General features: G+C 43.1%; 1 protein-coding gene across 1 annotated transcript in view; it reads left to right on the forward strand.

Annotated features, from left to right (window-relative positions):
* The first annotated feature begins 7,475 nt into the window (after nucleotides 1-7,475).
* Nucleotides 7,476-17,121, forward strand: part of LOC110079010 (cytosolic phospholipase A2 epsilon) — a 44,983-nt gene continuing 35,337 nt past the window's right edge. Inside the window, exons 1-4 of the mRNA XM_020793734.3 lie at nucleotides 7,476-7,481; nucleotides 10,044-10,133; nucleotides 13,133-13,208; nucleotides 16,901-17,037. Of these exons, the coding sequence (XP_020649393.3) occupies nucleotides 7,476-7,481; nucleotides 10,044-10,133; nucleotides 13,133-13,208; nucleotides 16,901-17,037 (309 nt within the window). The remainder of the gene's footprint in view (nucleotides 7,482-10,043; nucleotides 10,134-13,132; nucleotides 13,209-16,900; nucleotides 17,038-17,121) is intronic.

Consider the following 17,121-nt stretch of genomic DNA (forward strand, 5'->3'; position numbering starts at 1 on the left):
ACCTTCGCTAGAGTGACCCTAGAAGAAAGAAATAGCAAACCACTTATGAGCACTGTCTCCTCATCTAGAAAACTTTGAAAAGGGTCACCATAAGTCAGAAATGACTTGAAGACACATAATTATAGGTACCCGGTGTGGTATAGTGGACAGAGTGATGGACTAGGACAGGCTTGTCCAACCTGCGGCCCGCAGGCTGCATGCAGCCCAGGTCAGTTCGTAATGTGGCCCAGTGCAATTTTTTATTTTTTAAGAAATTCCAAAGTTTCAAGTTATACTGCTGGCGCTTGTGGCCAGAAAGCGGCCGGGGCACGTCACAACGGTGGGGGGGGGGAGAGGGAAGGAAGGAAGGAGTGGGAGAGGAGGGGTGCTGCGTGACTGCATTGCACCATCCCCGTCAATAGGTGGACCCCCCTCCCAGCCCCATAAAGCCGCTGGAGTCGAGAGCTGGCAGCCTCTGTTGTCTGAGATTGCAGCTGCTGGTAAGCGCGCTTGGAACCCATGCAGCCCAAACCAGATTTATGTGCAGCCCAAACCAAATTTTCATCTTATAATGTGGCCCAGGGAAGGTGAAAGGTTGGACAGCGCTGGACTAGGATTTCATGGACCAAGGCCTGACTCCACTCTTGGTCATGGAAACTCACTGGTGGAGTGGAACTTATGAAAGCACTCCATCAATATCTCACTTTTAGAGTGCAGTCACACGTGCTAAACTCCCCCCCCCCCAGTTATATAGATTCTGCCATTATTTAAATTGTTTTATAAATTTCCATTCACATGACGCATGGGTGGCATTGATTCATTTGGCCAGCAAGTCAGTTTTTTTCTCACCTCACGGCATGATGATTCAATCCCTGTATTGCTTCCATCTTCATCAATTTGGCACACTTTGGCACATGTTATTTACATTGTGAACGGGGGGGGGGTTGGGTGTTATGGCCGCTGCATGGGCACTGAGCTTGTACCCCCTCTTTTAAAAATTCTTTAGAGATGCTTAATGATAAATCACTTACTTTTTCTTTTATATGTTTTATATATTTATTGATGTATCACTTAGCTGATATCTTCCATATTGTAACTCTTATCACTTCTTTTGTGTGGGTTATAGTTAATTCCCCCCTAACTTTTAAACACAAATTCAAGTCCTTTTTAATGCTGCCCTACATTTATTTAGTGCCATATCCCACCAGGTGATGCATCAACCAACAGCTGGGAGTGACAGAAGATTGCAATGTATCACTTATGATTTTTTTAAAAAAATAAATTTTAGGTCAGCAGGGACCCACAAACAGGAGGGGAAAAGAATCAGTTTATTTGAAATGACATGTGTAATCTATATAACAGGTACAAATAGCAAGAAACATACTGCTTAACCTGATGGCCATGTGGATGGGCCCAGTGGTACACATGACTATACAGTACATGACTATACAGTACATACAAATAGATTGATATAAAAAAGGAGGAAAAATAAATGATTCAAATGTTCCACGTGACTATGCCCTTCTCTTGAAAGCCCTATTAGGGTAGGGTTGCCAGATACATGGGTACCAAAAGGAGGACATAGAAAGACAAAAAAAGAGGACAGAGGAGGACATATTGAATGTTTCATTTGAATTGTTCCACATTAAACCTGCAATCAATACAATTTTATTACAATAGCTGCCAATAAATGTCTCTTAGTGAACTGACCAAGAAACAGTCATGTTAAAAAATAAAAATAAATTCAATGGAGGCTTTTTTTCAAAATACCAAAAAAACCCCACCCATTATTTAAACAGCCAATTGTATCCAAACCCACTCTGGCCCAGCTGTGGGATTCCCCCAAACTCTTGCACTCTGCACAGGCTCAGAGGCAGCCTTGCTAATCTGGATGCCCAAACAAGGCTTTGGCGCAGGCAGGGGGAAAATGGCAGCGGGCAAAGCCGAATGAGGCAGCCTCCCCTCCCCTGAGGGTCATAAGTTCAAAGCCGGGGAGTGTGGGAGTTGGAGTCCTCAAAAGGGACTTTGAACACACAGTTTGGACACTTGCCTTCCCATCGATGCACTCGGGCACTGCTTGGCTTGCCGGGTGGTTGGGGGTGGGGAAAGACAGGGCGGAGGGGGGGTCCTTCCACCTCTCCCCCTCCCATCCAAAATTATAACAAAATATACAAAAGCCTGACATTTTAAAGGTTTTTATCTTTGCCTGCCTGATGGAGGACATTAGGCTGATGTCTGGCAACCCTATACAGTATTAGGGTCACTATGAGTCAGTTCTGATTTGATGGCACAGAATGATGTGTCATTGTAGAAGGATGATCATTTACAAGCCTTGAATTGATAGGTTATAAAACCAGGGGCCTATGTAGCCCCAACTGAGGTCATAGCTATTTGTATTTTGGCAGTTAAAAAAAATAATACAGAAACGCACAGACTATGTCACTGACCTGGAGATGGACTGTGTTGGAGTGCTTCCTGTAGGATACAGCCCCATCTGTATGGCCTTTCTTGGTGTGCAGAGTGGGTCATGAGTCTTCTGCACATATCTAGATAAAATTTAAAGTATATCATAAAAGTGCTTTTTCTCATAAGGAAAAAATCTGTAAATTTTATTCAAACTTTAATTATCTGACAGCTAGCCAAAGTTCTCAAGTTTTCCACTGCACGTGTACAAAGGAGCAAAAAAAGGAGTGAGGAAGAAAGATATGGAAAGATGACATTTCACAACCACAACCTCATTCCTCTAGGCAATGCAGCCATTTGATGGGCTTGTTCTACTGTAGTAAGAGAAAATGGGTTGGGTTCCATCTCTCTTCTGTAATCTCAATGGGCGGGCCTTGAGTTTAATTTTAAGATGCCTTCTCATTTACTTCTGCCAGCACAACAACAGTAAGAATGTTTCAGGAGCCTCTGCCAATTACCTTGACTCTGGAAGCCACACACGACTTCAATTTGTCAAAAACAGCATCATGCCAGGTAAGGGGTGCTTTAAAACAGAAAGCTTATTTGCTTAATCTCTTCTCAAGAATTAAGGTTTTATTTTATATATATATATATATTTACTTGCTGTGCTAATATCGGGCACGCTCAACAGATAACATTTGATGCTAAGAAGGAAGTCTATGTCTGAACACAAATCAAAGAGCTGTTTATGTCCTTTATGGGCTGGAATCAGGTTATTTGTTATTGTGCAGCAGAGTAAATCAACATTGTACAAGACAATTCTCAAAATGGGGGCAGCCCAAACCAAAAAATTATAATTTTGGAACTGGACCTTGGATCAGTACCAAATTTGGCACGGATGGAGCAGACAGTCTGCTCTTGCTCTGTGCCAAATCTGGGGGAATTGGGCAAAGGCAAAGTGTTTTTGAGTAATGAATTTTTAAAATAAAAACTATTTTACCCCCTCCCCGTGTGCAGAAACAAGAGGCCCTAAATGTCCCCAGATTCAAAAAAAATAACTCATAAAAATTGAAAAGACCAATCTGGATTACATTGAAAGAGAATGGTTGGCCCCATCCACTTTTATTCGGGAAGAATCCAGGCATCAGGGGCTGAAATACTGATCCTCAAAAAGAGCTTTTCAAAAGGGAAAAACAACCATGTCATTATAAAACTGAGTGTGCATGGAAGACCTTACCAGCAAGGGTAGTCCAAAGTCTTGTTGCCACTTCATGGGCCAGAACAGGAGATGTTTGGAGGGCAATGAAAGAATTAAAAGAAAAAAACAGACCTGCTTTTAAAAAAGTGGTGGAGTGACAGTGCTCCAGAAAGAGACATTTTGCCATGTATCCCCAGGGCATTAGCATACAATTTTGTAAGGTGTATTCAAATTTTTTCTGCACTACAAAAAGTCAGGGCAGTTATCTCAGCCCAGGGTGCTTTCAGTAAATATTCTTTTGGGATTAACTACTTCCTAGACAAACAGGAATTGGGGCTGGTAAAGGGGTTCTGTGTCTCTGGTTGTAAAAATATTTTAAAATATTTTTTTAAAAAAATAATAGAGAACAAATATCCAGAAATTCACTCGTTTAAGCTGTGAAATTACTGGTGGTTTTGTTTTGTTTTGTTTTGTTTTATGGCTGGGGAAGGTTTATGTTAGCAAAGCTTTGGTGCCTACTTATGTTATGTCATATTTCAACCATTCCACCAATCATGTTAGGTCTTCCTCTCTTCCTACTACTACCTCTTTTCCCCAGCAATATTGTATTTCTGGTCAGTTCAGTGTTCTCATTATATGTGTGGTAAGATAGCCCTGCTTTCCTCATTTTTGAGCTAGTGAAATTTCAGGCTTGACTTGACTAAGTGCCTGCTTTTCTGGCTTTCTGTTTGTCTGTGGTATCAGTAAAATTCTCCTCCAATGCCATATTTCAAATGAGCTGATTTTTGTTCCTGTCTCTCACATAGTATGGATGGCTTTGATCTTGGTTTCCCTTGAGAATCTTTGCTAACTCTCAGCTCTCCCTTTTTATTATTATTTCAAAAGGCGAGAGGACATCTTTTGGAAAACATGCACACAACATGTCTATAGAACCGCTGGTCCAATATAGCTTTACCTCCTCAGGTTGCCTACACCAAGGAGAGGGTTTGGAAACTGGAACGTATCTTTCTGGTCTGCATGGAGCAGGCATGGCAATGTTAATTTACCTGAGAGGTTAAAGTGTGTGTATGTTTCTCTGTTGTATGTGTTGCACTTACACCTTTGCTTCACCATTTCATTAAGTCCAACATAGGCCATCAGAATATTTTGGCACAGAGGGATTATTTATTTATTTATTTTTATTTATTTATTGTATTTATACCCCGCCTATCTAGTCATTTCAACCACTCTAGGTGGCTTACAACATAAGGATAACGAGTTCTAAAAAAAATTATAACAATTAATTAATTAAATGATTCTATAAAATGGGAAAAATAAAAATAAATCAAATAAAGAGGGAAAAAAGGAAAGAGGACAGGAATTAACTGGAAGGGACGGCCTGCCTATACATCCATATTTTTAGTTGGTTCTTAAAAGTACCCAGCGAGGGTGCAGCGCGAATCTCCGGAGGTAGGTTATTCCAGAGACGAGGAGCCACCGCCGAGAAAGCCTGGTTTCTAGTTCTTTCTTTCCGGGCCTCCCTCAGCGTTAGGCTCCTCAGCCTCAACTCCTGGCTCGCGCGGGTGACACAGGTAGAAATAGTTGGGAGTAAGCGTTCCACCAAGTACCAAGGTCCTAAACCGTTTAGGGCTTTATATGTAAGCATTAACACTTTGAAGTCAATGCAGAAACGGATGGGCAGCCAGTGCAGCATGGCCAGAGTAGGAAAGATATGTTGGTATTTTCTCACTCCAGTAAGGAGTCTGGCCGCCGCATTCTGCACCACTTGAAGTTTCCGCATCAGCTTCAAAGGAAGCCCCACGTAGAGCGCGTTACAGTAGTCTAATCTAGAAATTACGAGCGCAAGTACTAAGGTAGTGAGCACCCCCGTGTCCAGGTAAGGTCGCAGCCGGGCAATCTGCCAAAGATGGAAAAAGGTGGTGCGGACTACCGATGCCACCTGCGTTTCCATGGTGAGCATCGGGTCCAGGTGTACCCCCAGGCTGCGGACCCCACTCTTTGCGGCCAGGGCCACCCCCCCAAACATGAGGGAGTTTCCCAAGCTACCATCCACATGGCCACCCACCCTCAGAACTTCTGTCTTGTCTGGGTTCAGCCTCAGCCCGTTTTCCTGCATCCACTGCTGTGCGGCCCCCAGGCAGTGCTGGAGGGACAGGATGGCATCACCTGTAGTTGGTGAAAAGGAAATATAGAGCTGGGTGTCATCAGCATATTGATGGCATGATGCTCCACATCCCCTGATGACCCCACCCAGCGGCCTCATATAGATGTTAAACAGCATTGGGGAGATGATCGACCCCTGTGGAACCCCACAACTGAGACTCCATGGGGCCGAAATACTCTCCCCAAGCTGCACTCTCTGGGGGCGGTCCTCCAAGAAGGAACGGAGCCAGGCTAAATCCAAGCCACCGATACCCAACTCAGAGAACCTCCCCAGGAGGATACCGTGGTCGACGGTATCGAAGGCCGCTGAGATGTTGAGGAGGACCAACAAAGAAATTTTACCGCTGTCGGCCTCCCTCAACAAGTCATCGTATAGGGCGACCAATGCCGTCTCTGTACCGTGGCATGGCCTGAAGCCCAACTGAAAAGGATCCAGGGCATCTGTTTCATCCAGATGTGCTTGAAGCTTGTCAGACACCACCCTCTCGACTACTTTGCTCATGAAAGAAATATTGGCGACGGGCCTATAATTGCCAATTTTGTCCGCCGCCAAATTAGGTTTCTTTCTTATGGGCCTAATGAGTGTCTCCTTGAGGGCAGAGGGAAACCTGCCGTCAAGGAAAGACCCATTTATTATTGCAGTGGCCCATTCTGTTGTTATCGGACTGGCTGCTTTGATTAGCCAGGCCGGGCAAGGGTCCAAGGAGGTGGTGGTGGCTCGACAGCGGTCAAGCACTCTGGCCACAGAATCAGGCGTGACAGGCTGAAAGGAGTCAAGGGTTACCGGGCAAGACGGAGCGCTGGACATCTCTGCTCGACTTACTGTGTTCAAAAAAGGAGAGAGGTCCCATCGGATAGCCTCCACTTTAGATTTTAAAAAGGCTGCAAACTGGTCAGGTGAAAAACTAAGGGGAGGCCTATCATCCAGACCAGTTCCAGATAGGTCGCACACTATACGGAATAACTCCGCCTGTTGGTTGGACGCTTCGCTTATCCGGTTAGCAAAGTAAGTTCGACAAGCAGCCTTTACCTTAGACAGGTAAAGGTTAGTTGCGACCTTGACAGCTATCCTATTATAATCCGTTGGGTTCCTCCTTCTACACTCTAGCCTTCTCCTATGTCGCTTCAGCGCTCGAAGCTCCTGGTTAAACCAGGGCGCTGGACGAGCTCTACGATGGAGAGGGCGTTTAGGTGCGATCGTGTCTATAGCCCTGGTTACGAAGGTGGACCAGTTATCAACCAGAGTGTTGACAGGAGCGCTAACCACATTAGAGCCACATCCCATCTGTTCTTGCCTTCTCTCCTCTCCCAGCAAGCATAGTACAGGTCAAGTGTTCATCTTCTGGTATCTTCTATTACTAAGTAATTCTACATGAGAAAAGTTTCATGTAGTGTATGTATACTTAAACTCGTATTTTATAAAGCCAGGAAATCCAGTTCTTCAAAAATCCTCCATTTTATGAATGTGGGATATTGTATGTGCATCCATGATTCAAAATGACAGGATATAGCCCAGTGTTGTTGCACAATATTGTGTGCTCACACTGACAGCAGGAAAAAGGATGCCAAACTTTACATAGCAAAGGGCAGCCCTAATGGTGACAACATCAATGGCAGCAGTCAAAATGGTCTACAGCAGTGGTCCCCAACATTTTTTAGCCCCGCAGACCAGTTGGGAAAGGTGGGGCACCCCACTGCGCTTGTGTACATGTGTGAAAGAGCAGGGGCACCCATGCAGGTACGTGTGTGCTCGTGTGCATGTGCAAAGGGCAGCATGGCACTTGGGGCACTCGTGCACATGCGCAAAGGGGTGGGGGAGCACTCATGTGGGTGCAGATGCATATGGGCAGGCGCAAACGAGCTGTGCGGGCGGAGTGTGTGCAGGGGTGGGGGAGGTCTGTCACCGCATCCCGGCCTGGCTCAGGCCACGGACCAGCATCAGGCCGTGGACTTCTGGTCTACAGGATACCCTCTTATACTCACTACCACCCACAAAGTGACAACAAGTAACAGAAAATATCAGAAGCAGCCTCCTTTTTCATCAGTTACCAACCTCTCACCCAGACACAAAGCAATGGTCAGGGCTGTTTTTCAGCAAGGATGAATGGACAACCCACAATCTTCCACTGCCTGAGGAAGGAAGAGAAATGCTGCTGCCAGTGTTGCCAACGGCACCACCTCCACCACCACTACTGCATTGCCACTGCAGCAAATAGATATAAAGTGCTTTTTCCAGGTGCATTTCTTTTACCGTGCCCTTGATGAAATTAGCAATGAGTCCAGGGGGAGTGGAATTGATAACAGAAGCAGTCAGGTCACAACACCAATGCTGAGCACTCAGTATTACCAAGAGGGTGATGGAAGGCTCCAGAGTCTTGGGACGTGAGGGTGGGATGGGACCTCCCTCAGATGCATCAATGGTTTTCATTCAGACTGGGCTGCAAAAGAGGGAACTGTGCTTTTTTGGAAAAAAAATACCTTTTAAGGAGTTTTAATGCAATAGCGTTATTTATCCTATAATTAGAGAGGGGCACAAATTAGAAAGCCAGTAGTTCATGATGATTCATGATGATTCATGATGATTTGTGCCCCTCTAATGAACCACCCTGAATCTCTGGAAAAAAGAACCAGATTGCTGTTTGTTTTTCCTGTTCATGCCTCCCGGGGGGGGGGGCAAACCTACCACGTCCACCCCCTCTGCTGCCCACCCCACCTTTCCTCTGCTCCTGTCACCACCTTACCTGGTTCATCTTTTCCTCCTCCACTTTCGCCACCGCCACCTTCAGAGATAGCAAGCCTAGCTCCTGGAAGGGAAGCCGGCCTGCTGGAGATGGTGGTGGCGGCGGCAGAGGCGGCAGCAGGACCAGGCAAGGAGGTGATGGGGACTGCCTGGTTCATGATGTGTTTTTTTTATCTTGGTTCATAGTTTGTTCATGCCCATCTCTAGCTGTAATTCCTTGATTGTGCTTTTTAAAAACTGTTCAGAGGCCAGCGTCCTACTTGTCATTTTCATGTGGGGCACTCCAACTATGGAAGTTGCTACAGGACTAAAAACAAGGTCCTCTCCAAGTGCCCAGTTGTGCACAACCAATACCTTGACAAGATTGCACAATATATGGGAGCCACTGGATAAATACTGTGCAGAATACTGGCCGTTAAATTAACAGTTTCAGTCTCTTTTCATCAGTACTTGCTGGTATTGTTTTTTATCTTGTTGTGAGTTACCTTCTGTCTAAGACCTTGGAGAAAGGTAGAACGAAGGTCACAACAATGAGTTAATATGAGGTTCTTCCCACTCGTATGTGTTTGTCCAATCCTGATATGGACTGGGTCCATTTGCACCTCCTGGAGCACAAAAATTAAAGTAATCCAAAACTGCGTACTGCATAGTTAAGGCAGCAGACGGTTTATTCTCTTGAGTTCCATTGGGTAAAACATTTTTGTATGGATGTTCCACGTTCTCTATGTTATGTTTCAGTAATTTCCCCCACAGTTTAAACAGAAAGAGTGAGCAGTGATTGGAAAGGTGAGATTACAAACAGGAAATATTTAATGCAATGATTTTTTTAAAAAATTCAAATATTCATGCTTTGATCACTTAAGCTGCAAGACTACTCATACTTAGGTAAAGGTAAAGGTTCCCCTTGACAATTGTTGTCCAGTCGTGTTCGACTCTAGGGGGCGGTGCTCATCCCCGTTTCCAAGCCATAGAGCCAGCATTTTGTCCGAAGACAATCTTCCGTGGTCACATGGCCAGTGCGACTTAGACACGGAACGCTGTTACCTTCCCACCGAAGTGGTCCCTATTTATCTACTTGCATTTGCATGCTTTCGAACCACTAGGTTGGCGGGAGCTGGGACAAGTGACGGGAGCTCACTCTGTCATGTGGATTCAATCTTACGACTGCTGGTCTTCTGACCCTGCAGCACAGGCTTCTGCGGTTTAGCCCGCAGCGCCACCACGTCCCACATCTACTCACACTTACCTAGGAACAAGTTCCATAACTATTGACCTACTTCTGAGGAAGCATGGATAGGATTGCACTGGAAAGCATTTGAAAATTGCTGCGATATCAAGTGGAAGGATAACATTTACATCCTGTTGTCCATGTCCTACAACTGAGACATCCTCTTAAGTGTGTGCGTGTCCAATATACCCAAGCACCTAATAATTAACTATTGTACCATGGAATTTCAACATTTATATTGGTATGTGTGCACTGCATAATGTTATGACACAATGCAGTTGCAGGCTTCTATGTTTTACCTTTTTTTAAAAAAAAAATCCTTTTTCCTCTAGGACTTGAGTATCAACACATATCCTGTGGAAAGCATGGAAATCAAACACACGGATCAGTGCGATGAAGTACCCTGTAATTCTCCATGCAAGGTACAAAAGACTTTCAGAACTGGGGAAAGGCTGCGATTGAATGGCAAAATGGCAGAGAGCAAGAACCAACTCATTAAACAGATCCTTCATGGAAGCAGCTGTGCCAGCAGCTATGCACAAAGATACCTTTTAATTTGTTTTGTTTCTAAAGAGAATCACAGTTGACTTTAATTACTGTTGTAATTTTGCCATATCTTGATTGATTGATTGATTGATTGATTGATTGATTGATTGATTGATTGATTGATTGATTGATTGATTGATTGATTGATTGATTGATTGATTTGATTTGATTTGATTTGATTTGATTTGATTTGATTTATACCCCGCCTATCTGGTCTACTCGACCACTAGCGCAAGTCGGTCCCAGAGCTCATCTGTTACAATTTGCATTTCATTTCTCTGTGTGTTATCGGAATGTGTCTCTCATTCTCACTGTACTATGGTCTGCAATGGGAATATATTTTATGTCAAGCTTCAAAAACTAGCCTGTCCTATGTCCAATGACAGCCAAGCTGTATTGGGACACCTGTTATCTAATTATACGTTCACCTCTGCTAGGCACTAACATTTGAATTGTTTATATATTTTTTATTGTCTCATTTTATGATTGTTGGCCGCCTAGAGTGGTCCTGACCCGACCAGATAGGCGAGATATAAATTAAATTAAATTAAATTAAATAAGTAAATTAATAACAACAACAACAAACAACAACAACAACAACTGAGGAGAGGTTGAGGTCCAGAGCAGGACTGGAGACAGTGGCCTCAAGGTGAGTGCCAGGATACCATGTGACTGCTGCTGACTAGCAAGCACTGCCACTCACAGGAGACAGACAGATAGACAGATAGATAGATTTAGATAGGAAAGAGGTTATGGCTGTAACCACTGAAAGATGGAGGTAAATGCTGAGAGAGAGAGAGTGAGATCAGCCATTGAGTAACACAAGTGGGAAGATGACAAGGATAATGGAGAAGCCAATTGATAAATAAGGTTTCTGCCCTTATCTGATCTGGCCACTGTACTTTTAACAACTGTCAGATATTGAGAAATTCAATGGGTTTTTTTCCAAATGTGAGAAAAATGGAGAAAATGGAGAGAAACTACAAGATGTGTTCTTTTTCATTGTTTCAGCAAAATCCTGAACTATTTTCTGCCATGAAAGGATTACAGCAGAACCTCCCTGACAGTATATAGGTAGCAGCTGTACCCCTAGCATTTTCCACTGCAGTACTGTATAATAATTTACCATGCCATAGTAGGGTTGTGTAACCACTGATGAAATCTCAAATAATGTCAGGACTCAGGAGCAAAAACAATTGGAGCATTTCTGCCTCTGATGCCCTTCCATGAAATTATGAGGAGATTCAAAGACTTATCTAAGAGAGAACACTGGAAGGACAGGGAAATTGAAGATGATTTCCCTGCCTCACAAATTGCCTTCATAGAGCGACACTAATGTAGGGATGGGGAAGGTTTAGGCCATGGGGTTGAATTCCATACTGCTGGATTCTGGGTCTGTTAGCTCAGTGGTTCTTAACCTTGGGTTACAACTCCCAGAAACCCCAGCCAGCACAGCTGGTGGTGACTGCTTCTGGGAGTTGCAGTCCAAAAACACCTGAGTAACCCAAGGTTAAGAACCACTGTATTAGCTTGCTGTATCCCAATCTGTGGTACAACAAGCTGTGACAACATCATTGAAAGGGTTTCCCATTTTTGTATCAATGTTACCCAACAAAAAAATGAAAATAAGATTAGTCTGACAGGATTTGCTGCTGACAAATCCGTCTTGGCTTTTAGTTCTCACTGCATTGTTTTCAAGGTGCTTGCAGATTGACCACTTATCTGTTCCAGAATTTTCTCTGGATTGATGTTAGGCTGACTGGTCTGTAGTTTCCAGGTTCCTCCTTCTTGCAGATTGGGCCATTAGCCCTCCTCTCAGCATCTGACACTTCACTCACCCGCCATGATTTTTATATATAGAGAGAGAGAGACAGTGGTTCTGAGAGTTCTGAGAGAACCAGTTTATAGAGAAACTGGTAACATATAAATAACAATTAGGTTATGGAAATACACCCACTGACCTCTATGGACTCCACCCACAGGAAACAAAGATAGTGATCAGTACAGGGGAATGTCTAGATTAATGAAGATGATCATCAGATGTCTTGGTTACAGGGAATGATAAATACTGGTGTAGCATTTCACCAGCATGACTAGATATCAGCAGATTTTTAACAATAAACCCAAGGGTGGCTGGAAGCATCTTCTTCATACATTCATTTTAAAAACAGACAAATGTCACATATGAAATTAAGACACGGCTTCTGTTTTGAATTATGTGTGAATTTGATAAAAGAACCCTGGCTCCACATAAGATGCAGCTGATAATTGTAATGATGATTGACTTAACTGACGTTTTGCAAGCTCATGGAATTCATTGGCTGGCATCATTCAGAGATTACATAGCTTACTATCAGGATGTCCCTAAACCACAGAGTGCAGGAAGTAGAAAATGAAGGGCATGTGTCTGATAACTGCCCAGTTTTCCAAAACATCAGGCTTGAGTGCTGTTGAAAAGTTTATAAAAAATCAAGATTTTGAAATGAGTTTACTAAAATGGCATTTAACTGAGAGGAAATATAATTGCCCGTAGTGTTTACATCTCATAGTCCAGTATGTTCAGATTTTAACTTCAGAATGTGTTTGCTTATAAAAGAGGGAACCAACCATAATAGCTTCAATCCAATCTTCTCCTGCTCATGGAAAACTTACTTAATAATCCCATTGGTGGAATTGGGGAGAGGTGACTTTTCTTAATCCCCCCCCGCCCGCGACAAACATTTTGTTTGCTGAACTACTAATGACAGTTTACATAGTTTGCTTTTGTAAAACTGGAAAAAATATGGAATGCTAAGCATTATTTCTTATATGGCAGGAACTGTTGCTCTGCAGAAAATTTAATATTCACCCTTCCTTTCTGCATATCATTTTCCAGCAAATGGATACATTTCCTTGCAGTTTACTTAGTGTCAGAATCATACGGATGAGAAATCTTCGCAAAGCTGATACCTGTGAGTGCGCTTCCTTCCCTAATTAATTCACACTTGCTTCAAACTTAAAAACATCATAGTCTTTCTTTCTTTCTTTCTTTCTTTCTTTCTTTCTTTCTTTCTTTCTTTCTTTCTTTCTTTCTTTCTTTCTTTCTTTCTTTCTTTCTTTCTTTCTTTCATATACTGCCCCATTAGTGCGAAGCACTATTCTGGGAGGTTTACAAGAGTACATGAAACATAGAATAAAAAGCAATAAATACACTAGAATTAAAACATTAGTAGAATAGGAACAAGAGACATTTACTGTTAGATTTCATTGCTGACTAGATTATTGCACCTGTTTATGTGAGCGTCTAAGCATGATTTACATCTTGGTGCTTCATCTCTTTAGATGAATGATAAGAGAAAGAGAACTATTGTTTGGAGGTGGAAAGAGAAACTGTAACTGGGTAAAGCAAAGTCCTGTAAAGAATCTGGTACAGGAAAAAATGCAGATTGCTGAGGCTTGTTCCGGATTTTGAAATCATTAATACATTGCTCCAAGCTTGAGGTATTTTGGTGTATTTCAGATGCAAATTGCCTATTGAGTTGGTCTCTTTAACATATAGAGGAAGTAATGGCTGAAATCCAGTAGTAAGTCACAACTAAAGTAAGCTCATTGAATCAATGGAGATTTGGTGAATCAACACCTATGTAGGTTCCATTGACTCAATGGGTCTACTCTAATTGTGACTTACTGCTGGATTTCATTCAGTGTCTTTATTAGGATATTGTACGAAGTGTATCTCCTTATCAAGGAATATGTGTCTGCAACAGGAAGGAATACAGGTACCTTTACTAATAGGGAATTGAAGCTTCTTCTACTCTAGACATATACAACAGTCTGATGTATCAGGCTCAAAGAAATTAGGACAGTAATTATGAACAGTAATTGTGGATTTCGGTTTCCCCATGCGTCCGTGACCCCTTTGATGTATGGCAGAAATACTTTATTTGTGGGTGGCTGTTTTTCTTCTTCAGTTCAGTGTTGTTTTCTTGGACCGCATGGGGAAACTTTTGAAAAAAACATAACCTGCAAATAGTATTCAGGCCCACTGCAAAAATACAACAAATGTTACGATCAGCAAAGGACAAAAGGGACCCCCTCACCACTGCAGGAGTATACCAGATACCTTGCAGTTGTGGCCAGGTATATATTGGAACCACAAAATGCAGCATCCACACCAGAATCAAAGAACATGAGAGACACTGCAGACTGAAACAACCGGAAAAATCGGCAGTACCTGAATATGCCCTGAAACAAGCTGAACGTGAAATCCTATTTTGAAAGACAGAAGTACTGGACAACACCCACAATCATTATGTTAGATTACACAGGGAAGCCATTGAAATCCACAAACATCAGCAAAGCTTCAACAAAAAAGAAGAAAATCTAAAACTCAACGAAGCCTGGCTCCCAGCAATGAAAAATACAGTCTGCATAAAGGTCAATGAACTCTACCCAGCCACAAAGACCAGTGATCAATGCACACAAAAGACTAGCTAACAACACCCATCAATCACAGTGACAGATCATTTCTCCCCTTATCACAACAATACACCCATAGCAACAACAACAACAACAACAACAACAACAACAACAACAACAACAACCCTGATCACCATCATCACCCAATCTCCTGAAAAGGACAATAAGCTGATTCCAGAGCTACAAATACTCAACTATCCCACACACTAGACCAGAACACAGACAGAGTTCTAGTTCCTGTCCTCTGAAGACGCCGGCCACAGAGACTGGTGAAACATTAGGAAGAAAAACCTCCAGAACAGCCTGAGAAACCAGCAACAACCATTAAAGAGCTACCTCCTGTTCTGTGGCTCCCAAAGAATTCCCCAGGATGAAAAGGATCTCTAGGGATCCCCAGAACCTGGGGGAAAGGGAATAGAATATGCTTACTTCTCCCCAAAATAGCTTTGGTGATAGCATCATCCAGGTTGCATGGTGCAAAGTTGTGCAACAGAATTCCAATAATACATAAAAACACATTGCAAAAAAGATAAGAGATATCCCTCCATTTAGAAACTCTTTAGAAAGTCTTTTCTTAACAGCCAGGACTTACTAAAAGCCTGCATGAAGAGAAAGGTTTTTGCCTGCTTGAGGAACAACAGCAAACATGGGGCCAGCCTGGCCTCCTGTGGGAGGGAGTTCCAAAGTCTGGGTGCAGCAACAGAGAAGGCTGACTCGTATACCCCCCTCAGACGCACCTGTGAAGGAGGTGGGGCCAAGAGAAATGCCTCTCCTGATGATCGTTATACCCAGGCCAGCTCAGAATGGGGGAAATGGTCTTAGAGATAGCTTGGACCTAGGCCAATTAGGGCTTTGTAGGTTAAAACCAGCACTTTGAATTGTGCCCAGTAACTGATTGGCAGCCAGTGGAGCTGTTGTAACAGTGGGGTTGTGTGATCACTGTTACCAGCCCCAGTCAGCAATCTGGCTGCTGCATTTTGGACCCGTTGAAGTTTCCTGACACTTTTCATCAGCATGGACAGCATTATAGTAATCCAGCTGGGAATTAACTGGGTGTATCTCCCAGTGGCCGGATCAGATCCCTCAAGAAATGGACGTAGCTGGCACATTAGTTTTAATTGTGTAAATGCACTTTGGCCTGGGCATCCAGTTTCAGGAATGAATCCAGAAGCTGTGCACCTGTTTTATCAATGGGAATGTAATCCCATCCAGTACTGGCTATATCCCTATTATTTGAAATTCCTTTCCAATGACTAGGAGGTCCTCTGTCTTGTCTGGATTCAGTTTATTCACCCTCATCCAGTCTATTACTGAAACTAGACACTGATCTAAAGCCGAAGTAGCTTCCTCAGATTTAGGTGGCAAGGAGAGGTAGAGGTGGTTGCCATCCGTATACTGGTGACACCAAACGTCCAAACTCTGGATAATCTCTCCCACTGGTTTCGTTTAGATGTTAAATAACATAGGAGACAAAACAGAACCTTGATAGACTCCACAGGACAGCCACCAGATCTTCAAACAGGAATCTCCCAGCACCGCCTTCTGAGTTCTCTCCTCCAGGAAGGACTTGAGCCACAGTAAAACAGGGTACCCAAGTCCCATTCCATTATGGTGATCTTATGCGAGCTGGAATTTATATTCTGGAGTTTTATTTTATTCATATCCATTTTAGTAAAAACTGAACTACTAAAATTATTTAGGTGTGCATGTGACGGTTGTCCAATACCAGCATCTTCTTTCTTTCCCTCTTTCTTATATCTATATGCTACTTTTATGCCTCTTGTCTGAGCTTTGAGTGGCTTTCCCTGACCACCTTTCTTCTTCTTCTTTCTCCTTCTGTTTTTCGATGTGGTGGTACAAATACTACTGCTTACTGGCCTTTATGCTAGGACCAGAAGGATGCCTGTAGGCAACAATAAAACTTGCTTTTCTCTCTCTCTCACACACACATTCTCTCTGCATACTTATTTGGCTGAGGGGACCAGTGGGCATCCCATTTTAAATGAAAATATCGGAACATGCTTCTGATCTACTTAGTGATTTACCTTTGCATGTCCTCGTCCAAGAGCAACATGCTGTTAAAGGGAAAAGGTCTGCTTCAAAAGTTGGTTACAAGTTAGTAGCAACTTTCTCTCCCTCCCTCTCTCACACACACTTTTTTCTTTTTCTTTTTTCCTTTACATAGTGAGCGAATCAGACTGCTATGTGACCCTCTGGCTGCCCTCTGCGACATGTGAAAAGCAAAGGACTAAAACTGTTAATAACGCCAGGAACCCTGTTTGGAACGAAACATTTTATTACAGGATTCAAGGACAAGTCAAGGTGAGAACTGACAGAGCTCTCTTCCAGCTGCAGATGGCTAATACCGTTATTTTTTTAACTGGATGGTATAATATCATTCACACC

Source organism: Pogona vitticeps, chromosome 1, assembly GCF_051106095.1.
Source record: "Pogona vitticeps strain Pit_001003342236 chromosome 1, PviZW2.1, whole genome shotgun sequence".
NCBI lineage: Eukaryota > Metazoa > Chordata > Lepidosauria > Squamata > Agamidae > Pogona > Pogona vitticeps.